Source organism: Mustela putorius, unplaced genomic scaffold (genome assembly GCF_011764305.1).
Source record: "Mustela putorius furo isolate JIRA1106 unplaced genomic scaffold, ASM1176430v1.1 tig00000551_pilon_pilon_pilon, whole genome shotgun sequence".
NCBI classification, from domain to species: Eukaryota; Metazoa; Chordata; class Mammalia; order Carnivora; family Mustelidae; genus Mustela; species Mustela putorius.
The window spans coordinates 3,816,825-3,832,538 of NW_025421412.1; the positions used below are offsets into that span (position 1 = coordinate 3,816,825).

The 15,714-nt window shown below is 43.0% G+C and overlaps 1 protein-coding gene across 3 annotated transcripts in view; it reads right to left on the minus strand.

Moving 5' to 3' along the window:
* MYO16 (myosin XVI) overlaps positions 1-15,714 on the minus strand; it is a 481,948-nt gene that overhangs the window by 425,518 nt on the left and 40,716 nt on the right. For all 3 annotated transcript variants that reach the window (XM_045081327.1, XM_045081326.1, XM_045081325.1), the window contains exon 2: positions 5,225-5,488. In XM_045081327.1, coding sequence (XP_044937262.1) covers positions 5,225-5,450 — 226 coding nt within the window. In that variant the 5' untranslated portion in view covers positions 5,451-5,488. The remainder of the gene's footprint in view (positions 1-5,224; positions 5,489-15,714) is intronic.

The window sequence follows — 15,714 nt, forward strand, 5'->3', positions numbered from 1 at the left end:
AGCAAAACGGGTAACTTTACTGACCAGTTCATTCTCTCCATTGCAATTCCAAAAGCAATTTCTTCAATAAAACCCAACTTAAGGGGCACCTGGTTGGCTCAGTCAGTTATGGGTCTGACTCTTGATTTCTCAGGTCATGATCCCAGGGTCCTGATATTAAGCCCCATGTTGGGCTCTGTGCTCAGCTAGGAGTCTGCTTGAGATTTTCTCTTTCCCTCTCCCTCCACCCCTCCCCTTCCACTTATGAGTGCTCTCTAAACAAAATAAATAAATAAATCTTTAAAAATATAAAAAACTTAAAAAAAATTAAACCCAACTCCTAGCTAATCGTGGTCTATTCAAACAAAACAATTACTCCCTGCTTCTTCTGGGTTGAAAACTCAAATCTGACTGCTTGCTTAGATTTCGGGGTCTTTATATAAACTCTCACATACAAAAGACCCACTGTACATCCGCACAGTCATGGACCCCACTGGAAAATAGGTGTTGACAGCTAACAAGTGATTCCAAGTTGGCAAGAAACCCGAGTGCCTGTTGATGAGGTAATACTATATTCCATATAAAATGGCATCTGTGTGTATATATATATGGAATTGTGAAGGTAAAGTGGGGACAAACTGAACTCTAAAAGCTAGAGTAAAATTTTAGGGTAGAAAAGCAAATAGCTATGAATAAGGACCCATGGGTGGAGAGGCCATGCTAACCCCCCCCTTTTTTTTAAAGATGTTTATTTATTTATTTGACAGAAAGAGTACAAGCAGGGGGCGCAGCCGACAGAGGGAGAGGGAGAAGAGGCTCCCCACTGAGCCCCAATCCCCCCTTTGAGTTTGGTCCTTTAAAGATCTCGTGTCCTTTATTAGTTTATTTGACGTGCGCAAGAGCTGCATCATACCAGAGTGCCCCAGTCCCCTTACTCTCCCACGTGCGCATGTGGGAGCTGGAGCTGCATCATACCAGAGGGGCGCAGTCCCCTTACTCTCCCACAGATGTGGGAGCTGGAGGGCATCATACCAGAGTCCCCACTACTCCCCACGTCGCACATGTGGGAGCTTGGCCCCAAAAGCTTTGATCATACCAGAGTGGTCCCTTTTCTCCCACGTGCGCGTTGGGAGCTGGAGCTGCATCATACCAGAGTGCCCCCGTCCCCTTACTCTCCCACGTGCGCGTGTGGGAGCTGGAGCTGTCATACCAGAGTGCCCCAGTCCCCTTACTCTCCCACGTGCGCGTGTGGGAGCTGGAGCTGCATCATACCAGAGTGCCCCAGTCCCCTTACTCTCCCACGTGCGCGTGTGGGAGCTGGAGCTGCATCATACCAGAGTGCCCCAGTCCCCTTACTCTCCCACGTGCGCGTGTGGGAGCTGGAGCTGCATCCCAGTGTACTCTCCCACGTGCGCGCGTGTGGGAGCTGGAGCTGCATCGTACCAGAGTGCCCCAGTCCCCTTACTCTCCCACGTGCGCGTGTGGGAGCTGGAGCTGCATCATACCAGAGTGCGCGTGTGTGGGAGCTGGAGCTGGAGCTGCATCATACCAGAGTGCCCCAGTCCCCTTACTCTCCCACGTGCACGTGTGGGAGCTGGAGCTGCAAGCCCTCCTCTCATCCTCCCTCTTCTTTGACAGCCAAGGTTCCCTCGTCAGTAAGTGCCGGAGGCCGTCAGAGAGCCGCCATTAAGTTCCCATTCCCACACCCGCTCGCCCTTTGGCTGCATCTCTTCTCCCACTGCCCCCGTGGGAGGTCCTCAGCCCTGTCTGCACAATACAGCACTGGAGGCACACTGGGAAACTATCCTGCTTGAATCAGGATCTCTACGGGCAGAGCCAGGATACTGGAACTACAAATAAAATTAGCGAGACCAAACCCTCCAGCTGAGGACCATATCTCATCATGTGTACGAGCTCAAAGCCCTTGCTCCAGTGACTTTCCTTCCTTACTTCGGTGCCAGCAGTTCTTCCCTCCCAGATACATGATTTCTTTCCACTACACACACACTATTATTTCTCCCATGATATTATTTCTCCCAGAAATCCCATATTTCTCCCATGAACCAAAGTTCCCTTCATTTCTTTTCCTTCTGTAGCTACCTTACCATTTCTCCCCTCTACCTAAAACTTCCTTCAAGAGGTCTCCATTTCCCAGTGTCCATTTCTGTTCACCCACTCTGTCTCCATTCTTATCCACTTGAGTTTTGCTCCCAACAATTCACTAAAACTATACCTTCCATATTTTAAATGCAAAGGTTCAATTCTGTTTCCACTCCAAGACTGAGAAGCAGTGTTTGATAGCCATTCTTCTCCTTGAAAAGTTCTCATCACTTAGCTCCCAGGATGGCTCCCCCACCTCAAGTTCCACATTTCTTTAATGCTCTTGGTGGATCTGCCTCATTTCTGAATTCTTAATATTGGAGCTCCCTAGGGCTCAGTTCTTGAGCTTTTTGTATTTTTATCTACTCCCATTCCCTAAGTGATACATAGTCTTTCAGTTTTTGATGCCCATCTGTCTCCAATTTTTATCTCCAAACAACATGATGCCCTCTCCTGATCTGACCTCCTAGCAGCCCCTCTATCTCTATTAATAACATTTCATTATGCTGGTTGTTCAGGCCAGAACAGAGTCGGTGTGATCCTTGAGTCTGTAGGATCAATTTTGCCCTTGGGTGTCATGCCTCTGAATTATGTTACAGTACCTGGGGAAAGGAATTAAGGTGGCTCATGAGCTGACCTTAAAAAAGGGAGATTATCTAAGATGTTCCAAGTGAGTTCTTTGCCCCTGTATCACATGGGCCTTGAAGGTAGAAGAAGGAGGCAAAAGATTTGTTCAGAGAGACGCAAGGACAGAAAAAGGAGCAGAAGAAATTCCAAGCATGAGAGGGACACTCCACCAACACTTGCCGGCTCTGAAGACAGAGGAGGCGCTAGGGTTGAGGGGAAATTATGCCCTCCAGAAAATGGACAAGTCAAAGAAAGCAATCCTCACCTAGAACCTCCAGAAAGCATCGCAGCCTGATGATACCTGGATTTCAGGCCAGTGGGACTCACCCCAGACTTCGGACCACAACTATAAAAGGATATACTCATACCTTTTGCAACTACACACTAAAGGAGTGGCCATTCATTATGGCAGCAGTACAAACTGATATACTCCCCATCACCCACCCATCAGCATTTCCTGTTAGCTCTTTCCTGAAAGTATCTGCCCCAACTGACAGTTTCTCACCACGCCCTCACTCCACCTTGGTACAAGCCACCATCATTTTGTGCCCAACTTCCTGGCAGAGCCTCTCTGCTCTGTCCTCACAATTCTTCATTCAAGTCACAGTGCAGCAGCCAAGCTCGTCCTGTTACGTCACAGGTGATAGGAGCTCCACTCAAGCCCCCACAATATCTTCAGGACTCACTGAGCACAAAAGCCAGAATCCTTCCCATGACCCTTCCAGCCCCTCCATGCTGGCTTCTTGCCCTCCATCCTCCCAATTTATTCATATTGGCTCCTCCCACAGGCTGGGATGTTCCTTCCCAGCTCCAGACTCACCTGAAAGGCTCCTCCTCAGATATCCATTCACCGAACTCCCCACACCTCCCCCCAGAGTCTCCCTCCTTCCTTCCTTCCATTACCCCCCATATTACACATCCAACTTTATCTTAATTTTTATGGTCACACACCAGACAGCGGGGCATCACAGAGACAGAGATGTGCTTTCCTTCATTCACAGCTGCCTGGCCCATAATAAAAACACCATACATATTTGATGAATTTAGGCATTTTTCCTATGGAATATGGCTGCTGGGTTCATGATTTCGCTCCAATCCCCATGGCTACTATCTCAAGCCAGTTCCATCTAACATGGAAATTTCATCGTTGGATTTTCAGTTGGTGTCGTTGTTTCTTGTTCTTGTCCTTACCCTTCCATCATCTCCTACAGATATACAGACCTGATTAATCTTTGCTCAACACTATTTGTGGCATATGCATTTTCTTCTGGGGAACATACAGTGGATCCCACTGCACTCTGCTTCAAAAGTAGGGCTTGAAGTATTCACAATAGTCCTATTTCCCCAGTACCAGCTTAGCAGCCCCGCTCCTCACTCCGGCTCCCTTCAGGCAGGTCTCCCTGCCGGCACTCACGCGGGGCAGCTGTTCTCCACACTGCCTAAGTGTGGTTTCTTCTTTACAGAAAGCTTCCTCCGGAACCCCTCAGAGATCACATTCTACTGCCCAGCTCTTCCCGTTCATACCAGACTTTGTTTCTACTGTTTTCTACTTTCTTAGGAGAGTTTTTCCCCCTCACTTAGATTCGAGGTTTCCTGAAGGCAGGAATCTCAGGCTCTTGATTGCCCAAGTGACATGCCTACATCAGGGTTAATTCTGATTTTATGACTTCAGTGTCCTCACCAAATGTTATAATATGGAATATATATTAGTACACATATTATATATTATACATACATTAAATAGTTCCTCTTGGTCTCTGGATTTATGATTTTATTATTCTTAAATTTTTAACCCTAATTCAGGCATTATTTGTCCTGTTGATATTTTACATAAGAGATTTAGTGAACAATCTTTTTGCGGTTGTGTGATTGTTAAATCGATATAGGGCTTGTGTCTTCCTGCAACTTAATTTAGACATGTTCCAACAATACGACCTGGTGAGCGTGAACAAATCGCTTCCCTCTCTCACTCAACACTGCTGGAAGGTACTGGGTGGGGGAGGAGGGGACTGTGAAATGCGCTGAGAGCATCCCTTCCCCTGAAGGTACTTACAAGCTCCTCAGAGCGAATGGCCATGAAATGAAGAGCTCCAAGTAGGAAGAGAATAATAAAATGGTAGCTAATTCCTATTCCTATTTCTATCCATGAATTCAAAATGAGATAATAATGAATTTTGCAACATAATCTCATCATCAAAGAAAACAATTTCATTGGGAAAAAAAATTCATTACAAATTTGCATGCACAGTTTACAAGGAAATCACACGCTTTCCAGGTAGGTAATTCTTTAAAAAATATTACAATAATTCTACCAAAATTTTGCATTTTGTTCACTTGTACTAGACTTGGAAGTTTTAACTATATTCTTTCGAAAGAGGATATTTCCTTGACTGTCTCATATTTTTTTTTTTTTTAAAGACCCCTAACGTTTAAAAGAAATACTATCCTTCATCTCCCCACTAGGAAACAACAAACAGAAACCATGAAAACCACGTCGGAAAACTTCTGTGTCACGTACCTTCTTTGTCATCGTGGTGGATAATTGCATCCTGTATCATGTCGGCAAGGTTGAAGTGGACTTTCTGACTCTTCCCATGCTTCAGCTTTTTCAGGAATCCTTCCTGCTTCTGAAAAGCCTTCTCTCTTTCATAGTAGGCTTTGATCTGCTCACAGCGCATGCGCTTCACCAGCCGCTGCCGCTGGCCGAGGGGAAGGGACTCCAGCAAGCACTGGTCAATTTCCATTTCATGGGTTCGGAAAACGTTACATAGCTGGAAGCAACCTGCAAGAAATACAGTGAGAACGTCACCAGACCCTTACTGCAGCGATACGGTAGCACGACGGAGCTCACTAGACCCTTACTCCAGCGATACAGTAGCACGATGGGGCTCACCAGATGCTTACTCCAGTGATACAGTAGCACGACGGAGCTCACTAGACCCTTACTCCAGTGATACAGTAGCACGACGGAGCTCACTAGACCCTTACTCCGGTGATACAGTAGCACGACGGAGCTCACTAGACCCTTTCTCCAACAATAGAGTAGCACGATGGAGCTCACTAGACCCTTACTCCAGTGATACAGTAGCACGACGGAGCTCACCAGACCCTTACTCCAGTGATACAGTAGCACGATGGGGCTCACCAGACCCTTACTCCAGCGATACAGGAGCACAACGGAACTCACTAGACCCTTACTGCAGCGATACGGTAGCATGACGGAGCTCACCAGACCCTTACTCCAGTGATACAGTAGCACGACGGAGCTCACTAGACCCTTACTCCAGTGATACAGTAGCACGATGGAGCTCACTAGACCCTTACTCCGGTGATACAGTAGCACGACGGAGCTCACTAGACCCTTTCTCCAACAACAGAGTAGCACGATGGAGCTCACTAGACCCTTACTCCAACGATACGGGAGCACAACGGAGCTCACTTGACTCCCTCTTGCCCCAGCACGGAAGTCAGAAACTTAATCATTCCTTTTTGAATGACGTGCAAATGGCAAAGGCCAGCTCACAGATCGGGAAAGAAGCAAAGAGAGTTGATGTCCTACTCAACATCGCACGGTAATAATATAAATCATATACTTAGAGCTAGATGTGTGGTTTTGCACCACTTAATATTAGCAAACACCATCCTTTATTTATTTTTCTTAAACCTGCACCAAAGCCCTAAAAGTTCTACAGAGGCATTAAAATTCCATCATTGAATAACAACAACGAAACTTTCTGTGTTAAATCTTGGCAGAAAGCCATTCTGAGTCTTTCAGCACACCTTAATAAAATCTGTTTATCCTGACAACTCTGCTTATCTAATGTAACAGAACCTATGTAGGCTATCAGCTGTTTATGTGACACAGTGATTATTTCCACCCATATATTGCTAAACGCATTTCCTAGGGATTATAACATCCATCTCTCAGAGACAAAATAATGGTTGAACAATGAAACAGATTTTTCTCTTGGCAATTCAAAACCATGGATAGAACTCGTGCTGTTGTGGTCTCTGTCTTACTAATACAGCGATTAACAGACTGAATTCCTCTGTCCTGAAACTGAAACAATATTCACTTTCTTTCCACCTGATATTCCTTAGAAACACTACCCCAAACCCTTTGTAATAGAAATGTACAAGCTCATTACCTACCACAAGATTCAAATTTTACTATTGGCAGAAAATGAACACTAGAACACTGAGAATTTGAGAATCGAATTCATAGGTTTGGAAGTGTCTGGATGTTCTTCTCTTCAGGTATTTATGGTGGAAGTCAAAGGAACTATGTAACCCCACAAATGTGGTTGATAATAGGCTGTATGGAAAGATCACTCAGAAAGGGCATGGATGCTTCATCTTCAGGGAGATGTCCAAATCCTTTGAAAGGACACAGCATTGTGACCAGGCGGTTTCCATTTCTGGATCACTTGATGCTTTTCAAAGTGTTATTCTCACAACCACTGGGCCAGACCATCTCTCTTTCACAAGAAAAGGAAATGGATTTGAGAGAGGCTCTGACTTGGCCAGGGCCAAAGAGATGATTATACGACAGTCACAAATGTTCCATAAAGGCCCAAGAAAAATACAGAATAAGAGAAAGCAACTCTCTACAGCCAGATATTTAATATATGTAAGGGGGAGCAGGGAGGAGGGGAAGGAAGCAGAGCAGGGAAATTTTATTCTGGTTTTTTGTTAGCATTTGACGACGTTGTAGAATCCTATATTTTCATCAAGATCTTCATAAGTATTTGTCAGAGTGATGTGAGAAGCATCAGCTAACTCCATATAAAACGTTCCCTTTCCAGTGACCTAAACACAAAGACACAGCGGCGGTCGTGACATCAACAAATCACTCTCAAGTCTGTCTGTGTGATAAAAGCCGTGATCACAAGCAGATCGTCTGTGAGAGCTCATTAATAATGGCAGGAAATACTTCTGCCTTCCAATCTGCTCAGAAAACAGCACTTGGGTTCCCAGGACCCGGTAGCTGCCATGACTTTCCTGCTGCATGAGCAGGTGCCGAGACGATCAGCGGAACCATTGGAAAACCCGAAGAAGTCAAGCCTAGGACGTCACAGCATGTCCCTGCCGAGGAGCACTCGGTCCAAAGTAGAGGACAACCTAATAAACATGACAGTCCTCTCTGGGATTTGGCTTATATGAAAAACCATATTGCAAAATTTTCAATTAACCTTAAAGGAGTCTGCAGTGACAGCCCCTGATCCACAGAGCAACCCACTCAGTCTGTCCAGACAAGCACTGAGGGATGTTCATAAATTAATTCCCTTATGATTTGGAAAATCAGATGCCAAGGCTGTGAAATTTCATATCCCTACACAGATAAAATATTAATTTTTAACATATTTTCTTGTTCAATAATTCCCCATGCTTTGATTTTTAAATGGGCTAAACTTTCACTTATTTTATATTTCTAAGCACATAACAGGTGCCGTGACTTTCTTTTTGTCTAATTAGGGGTGGAGCAGCTGTGTCACATATATGAGCTGCTGTCAAGCTGTAAGATATCACCCGAAAACAACGTAGTTACAGGAAACTTAGTTTTGAGGCAGTCTACCCAAAACCTATGAAACTTGGTCACCGAGGCACGGAGAGTAACAGTCATTAATACCTCAGGTGACAATCTGGAAAGGCCAGGCAGGCAGATGGTTAAGGCTGAAGAGGAAGTACAGGAGTCTGAGCTGGGCAAGGTTGGTTTGCACCGCTGGGATAGGGGTCCTGGGCAGGCACTCTCTTCCAGGCAGGAGAGTTCTGCCTGCTGTACTCCTGAACTGAGGGCTTTTCCCTGGAATTGCCTGTAATTCTTTCCTGCTATTTTGGCTCTCTTGGCCTAGAAAAAGCCACACATGAACTAACACAACTTCAACAATATATGAACCTAATTCTCACATTCTCACAATAATGTATCAGCTCATTAGCAAGCAGGACACATTTATTGTAAAAGAGCATATTTGCATGATTGTGGCAGAAACTGAAAAGGGAGACAAGTTGTCTTTTTTCCTTATGTGAGTAGGTATCATTTTTGAGCTCCTCAGGGCTGGCACCAAAAAATGCTCACACGCATTTTATCATGTTCTAGCCACCTACAGCTTGCTGCCTGTGAAATGGCGGCCATGGAAGCCACACAGCAAGGATGGCCATGGTCTTGCCACTCAGGGTCCCCACTACTGCTTGGAGCAACCTACACCAACCAGCCCTTCCCTTAACTCTGTACCTGAGAAAGAAATGAATTTCTACTGCAATTGGGCACTGATGTTTCTAAAGGGATTTTAACTCTTAAAAAATTAACATCACCCTAACTAGTAATGGGTTTTTTTTTTTTTTTTTGTTTTGTTTTGTTGTCTTCACAGTGCTGAGAGGTGATCAAGGGAACATTCAACATTTTGAATATTTTGTAGAATTTTGAATGGTCAGACTACACCATTACTACCTACCAAGTGAGGTTCTAGCAAACTTTTGACACTCATCTCCAGTGCAGTGGGAACGGAATCTTTAATTTGTCAATCTGCCTATTACCGTGGTGCAAATGTCACAGTCAGTCTCAAGCCGTCAAAGTCATATCCCTAAACAAAGAGATGGAAGGAGATCCTCTCTATCTTTCTATCAACTTCAGAACAACCACTGCATCAAGCCCACCTTGGAGGACCACGGCTTCACATGCATCAGAATCAACAAATATTCAGGAATTCCTGAATATATATGTATATTCCTATTTCTTGCTTTATTTTCTCCTTAGTACTTGATCACCCTGAATTATATTTCTACAATATCAATCATTATACTTAGAAAGTATCTTATACTCATACTAAAGCTGTTTACTAAAATACACCACATATTTTCCTTTTTATCTATAAGTCCTCCAAAAAGCAAGAACTTGGACAATTTTACCCACTGCTTATTCTCAGCTTCTGGAATAGTAGACATGGGATATTTTTGTTGATGTTGTTCTTGAAACTGTTTAATTAAATTGCTGGCAGAAATACCATATGTATGGCTAAAACTTGACCCAGCACTCAACATACAGTAGTAACGGATGTCTATTAGTTCTGCTATTCCAGAAATGTACAACAGCACCGTACTTCTCACCTAATTGCTCTTCCTCACTAAATTATCGGGACTGCCTCAGTGTAGCCAAGTTTATGATAGTAATGGAGTTCGTGATCTACCAAATTACTCCATTTGCGGGGGGGAGCTATATGTTGCAATTCTAGATAAAAATTTAGAGACATTTGCCATAGCCAGAAATCCTTGCTCAACAAATATGTATCTCTATATAACAAAATTATTGAGCCAGCAAATAAAATATATCAAGGAAAAAGCAAAGATCTATCTTAATTATAGAACATCTAGTTAAAAAATGAGGAGTTCCATGCTTTGATCTTGGAGGGCCCTATCACTGTGCCATGATATCAGGATGCCTTATTGTAGCAAACCAGAAATATAAAGACTAATGTTAAGGAAAAGAGAACTCAGAAAATGACCTTCTAAAATTATTCTGCTGTACAACTGCCAGAAATTCCTTCAACTCGATGAGAACCAAAACCTTCATGGGGTCATGGTACACTCATACACTCATTGTAGGAGGTTTCCTTTTTCTTTCTTTTTTTTTTTTTTTAAAAAAAAGCTTAATTAAATAATTAATTAATTAATTTGATAGATATTGCAAGTGGGCAGAGAGGCAGGCAGAGAGAGAGGAAGTGAAGCAGGCTCCCTGCTGAGCAGAGAGCCCTACACAGGGCTCAATCCCAGGACCCTGAGATCATGACCTGAGCTGAAGGCAGAGGCTTAACCCACTGAGCCACTCAGGCACCCCTCATTGTGGGAGGTTTCTTGAATCTCTTTTGATGACTGCCAGATCAAATTTTACCAAAAATGGTAAAAACACAGATAATTTGATCTCAAGGACATTTACAGACACTTGCACCCAATTTTCAGGGAAACAGACATTCATGGATGGTTTATGAAGTTGGCTATGTCTTAGGCCACAAAGCAAAACAAATTCAAAAAATGCTAAAGAACTTATATTATACAGGTACTTTCTTAGCATACTTGAGAATAGAACATCAGCTCCAGAGGTGAAGCCACATCTCCCAATATGCTCAGAAACTCACAACGCTGATCCTGAATAAAGCAGATCCAAGGAAGAAAACTAATAGAAATAATACTTTTTCAGTGCAAACCATCAAGGAAAGTCTCATCAAAATTTCACAGATGAAACTAAAACACTGCATAGAAATAAATCTATAGCTTTCATTGTACCTGTTAGAAAAGAATCTCATCTTAGAAGAGGTGACACAGCATCTTCGTAGGAAAGAACAAGAAAGGGAAGTCCAAAAAAGGAAGAAGAAAATGAAATGAGGGCCCAAATGGATAGAAAGGAAATACAGGACGAGCAAAGACAAAGACAGGCATGGAAAATGGGCAATATCCAGAAAAAATATATCTTGCTAAACATGACCCAAGAAGAAAATATTGAATAGGTTTACAATCATTACATTAATTAATTAATTGGTAAAAATTCAATTACCAAAAAAAGGAAACTAGCATATAAAAGCATGGCCCAAATGATTTCACTGGCCTTTAAGGAATGGATAACCTGTGTTTCCCCCCAATTTTTCTAGAGACTAGAAAAAAAAATGGAAATGGCCTCAACTCATTTTCCGAGACTAGCATAAGGTGGATACCAAAACCGAAATGAGAACGTCAAAAAAAAAAAAAAAAAAGGAGTCATAGATCAATCTTGTCTACACATACATGTGTAAACAGCCTATGTACATATGTTTTCAGTGGAATGAAAGGATGGCTAATTTTAGAACATCTATGAGTGTCTGTCACTACCTTTCAATTCTGTTCCAAATTTAGAGAAGGAAGGCCCTCTATCTTTGCTTTTATTATACCTTAACATGAAGGTTTCCATCAGCATAGATAACAAAAGGAAAAGAAATAAGGACCCTAATATGAGTAAAAGAAGGGAAAGCCAGTCATCACTGTAAACACTTAACCTCACAGGAAGCCAAACGCATTCTACGACTCAGCCATTAGGCACCGATCGGCCAGAATTTTGCTCAACACAAGTCAGTATATACACAAAAGAAGAAAGTTACATTTTCAAACCCAGTAATAGATGTGCGGCCTTACTCATGTCTAGAAAAATTTTAAAACATACCATTTCACACTCATGTAACTGACAACATTGTCTCGTTGGAATTAAAGAGAAATTGGAACCACTTTGTTGAACTGAACATGTGTCTCTCTCCCACAACCATGGTAAGTACTCTGGAAACCTTCTGAAATACATTGCAGGTAAAAATAAACAAACAAACAAAAAAAATCCAGCATGCAGTGAAAAGGGTGAAGAGTAAAAAAAGCCAATTTTCTAAGTAATCCCCTCCCTGAGGTTCGAAGGAAAAAAATCTGTTTTGCCACCTGCGCCCTTTAATATTGTCTGTTACTGGTACTGGTTGATGACACACCTAGATCAACAGAACCTGAAAAAGAGAACCTGGAAAGACTTCTGCACACAGGTGGCCCACGGTTCGTGACAAAGTGCCAATGCCAGTCGGTGAGGAGCATGTTGCCAATGAGCGAGGACAGGGCCTGCGGTCAGCCATAGGGAATAAATGGTCCTGCACCCAGACCTCACACTGTATATTGAAATGAACCCACAAGGAATCCTATAGCCCACTTGGAAGACCGTAGGAGGAAATCATGGAGACCTGGCTTTCTTAGACTTGACACCAAAACACAGTCCATGAATGAAAAACGAACTGATGGACACGGTTTCATGGAACCTGAAAGCACTGCTGTGTCAAAGCCATGTTGAAAGCATGAAGAGACAAGCTACAAAGTGGGGGAAAGTCCTTGTAAGCACCTGTCCCACAAAGACTCCCATCCAGAACAAGTAAAAGCCTTAATATCAACAGCAAAAAGGCAAATAATCGAACTGGAAAACGGGAGAAGGCGTGAAAGATGTTTTTCACTGACAAAGATGTACGATGACGAGCAGACACATGAGAAGACGTTTGATGGCACTGGTCATCAGGGAGATGCTCATTAGAAGCGCAATGACATCACTATACACCCATCAGAAGAGCTAAGACAGAAATAAAATTAGTGGTGGGGGGTGTGGTGTAGTCAGTCAAGCCTCTGACTCTTGGTTTTGGCTCAGGTCATGATCTCAGGGTCATGAGACTGAGCCCCAGGTCAGGCTCCATGCTCAATGGAGAGTCAACTTGAGACTTTCTCTTCCTCTCCCTCTGCCCCTCCCTACCCCTGCACTCTCTCTGTCTCTTTAAATTAAATAAATAAATCTTTAAAAAAATGAAATAAAATTAGTGACAATACCCAGTGTTGGCAAGGATGTGGAGAAACAGGATGTCTCAACACTGCTGTTGCAAATGTAAAATAGGATAGCCACACAGGAAAACAGTCTGGCATTTTCTTCAAATAACGACACTTTGTAGCAACGGTTCTAGGTGAGATTATGTCCCATTCCAGGTGGTTTCCACCATGCTGAGGCCAAGGCAAGTTACCAACTTCAGAAGCAAGCACGAGAACAGCTACTTCGGACATGGAGGGAACGTGAGTGTGTTACACTAAGCAAAACAAGTCAGAGAAAGACAAATAGTGTATGAGTCCCCCGATACGTAGAATTTAAGAAACAAAACAGACGAACATGAGGAAGGGAAGCAAAGAAAGAGAGAGAGGAGGCAAACATAAAAGAGACTCTCCAGGACAGAGAACAAATGGAGGGTTGATGGAGGGAGTGAGGTGGGGGATGGACTAGGCACAGGAGGGGCGGGGACGGGGATGGAGGAGGGCACTGGCTGAGATGAGGGCGAGGTGTTACACGTGTGACACACACACTCACATATATATAGATTCACACACGTAAGTGATGGACCCCCGAATTCTATACCTGAAACCAATATTGCACTGTATGAGAATTAACCGCATTCTAAATAAAAACTTGAAACAAACAAACAAACAGAATGGCTTCCTCTTGTAACATTGTCCACCTCCTGTCTGGTGCTGAGTCTGCTGTCACCACAGGGTACCAACGCGGAAACAAGGCAAGGAGTTAGCAAATGTGCCTACTTAGCTTGACTGATTTACTACTACTACTACTACTACTACTACTACTACTACTACTACTACTACTATTAAACTAAGTATTGGTCGATGTTTCTGTCCTCCAGAAGCCGACCTCAGAAGGCTGAGAATGGGGTGGATTTGGGCATGATTAGAAATAGCTTATTACCCTAGTTTTCCTACAAGAAAAATGAATTGTCAGAATGAAATAAAAACAGTGCTATAATTTTCAGGGCACGTGGGTGGCTCAGTTAGTGAAGTGTCTGCCTTCAGCTCAGGTCATGATCTCCGGGTCCTGGGATCGAGTCCCGCATCGGGGCCCCCAGCTCAGCGGGGAGTCTACTTCTTCCTCTCCTCCTCCCCACCCTCTAATGTTCTCTCTCTCTCTCTCTCTAGTAAATAAATAAAATCTCTTTTAAAAAGCCCTATAATTTTCCCTGTGAAAAGAAAGAAAATATATTTTATCATTTATAAGCAATTATGAATATGAATTCCATTTCAATTCCATCAGCTTATATTCGTGACTTGGGGGATGCTTCCCATTAAAGACCTCAAATGCTCTTCATATTAGGGTTGGTGACCTTGATGTCCTTCTCAGATCCCCTTTACTGGCTGGTACACCCCTTCCCAGCTGCTCTGAGTATTGGCTGAGGAGGATTCAGAGCTCTTCCCACCTCTGGAGAATGGTCTGCCAGACTCAGTCTCCCAGGGAGTGGAAGACTCTACCCAGAGAAGTACGGAAACACATCCCCTTCACGTAGAAGGAGATGACTCTATGGTGCGATTTACACCCCAGGGCAAAGTAAACTGGGAGGTTGAAGACTTTTAGCCAAGTCTACCTTGTTTTGCTGCTTCTTTCTGTTCAATTCCTTGAAATCCCACAGGATTTCTCTAATGGATATTCCTTCTATATATTGTCATGTGTTCCTGAAACCCTCTCTCAAGACTCTGCTTCTAGAAAACACAACCCAAAAATGTAAGATCATACACATTTACCTTAATTTTCTGTTAATTTTCATGGTTTACATCAAAGGGAAGGATTTTTTTTTTTGTAGATGCAAAATTTATACAGATCGAACATACTTAATGACATAGGTTTTAAAAAACTAAAAGTAATAACAGCAGAAGAAAAAAGACACACATGCAAAAGAACAAAGTGGGGCTCTAATGTTCTATTATAGGCAAAAATCAATGAATATGTATTAAAACCTTAAACATAAGACCTAAAAGTATAAAACTCATAGAAGGAACAAGCAACTTTATGATGCTGGACTTGGCAATGACTTCTCAGGTAGGACACCAAAAGCACAGGCATCAGAAGCCAACACTGGCAAGCCCGACCAGCTTGCAAACGTTCACTTATCAAAGAGCACAATGAACACAGTGAAAAGGCAACCTAAGAAGGTGAGGAGATACCTACAAACTATATATATGTGAGAAGGGGTTACTTTCTAAAATATTAAAAAAAAAAAAACTCTTACAACTCAACGGTGAAAAAAATAACCAAATTTAAAAACAGGCAAAGGACTTAGACATTTCTCCAACGGTGATATGCAAAAGCATATTTTAAAAAGCTCAAAATTATCAGTGAAATGAAAATCCAACCACAGCGAGCCGTCACCTTACATCCACTAGGGGGTGGCTTTTACCCTCCCCCCAAAAGAAAACAGAAAATAAGTGTTGGCAAAAATGTGGAGAAACTGAAATCCTTGGACACTGTTGGTGGGATTGCAAAATGGTTTCCTCTCTGGAAAGCAGTGTGACGTCTCCACAATAAATTAGAAATAGAACTGCCATAAGATCCAGCGGTCTCGCTTCTGGGTGTGTATCCAAAAGACTGAAAGCAGGATCTCAGAGTATACATTTGCACACCTATGTTCACTGCAGCCGCGTTCACAG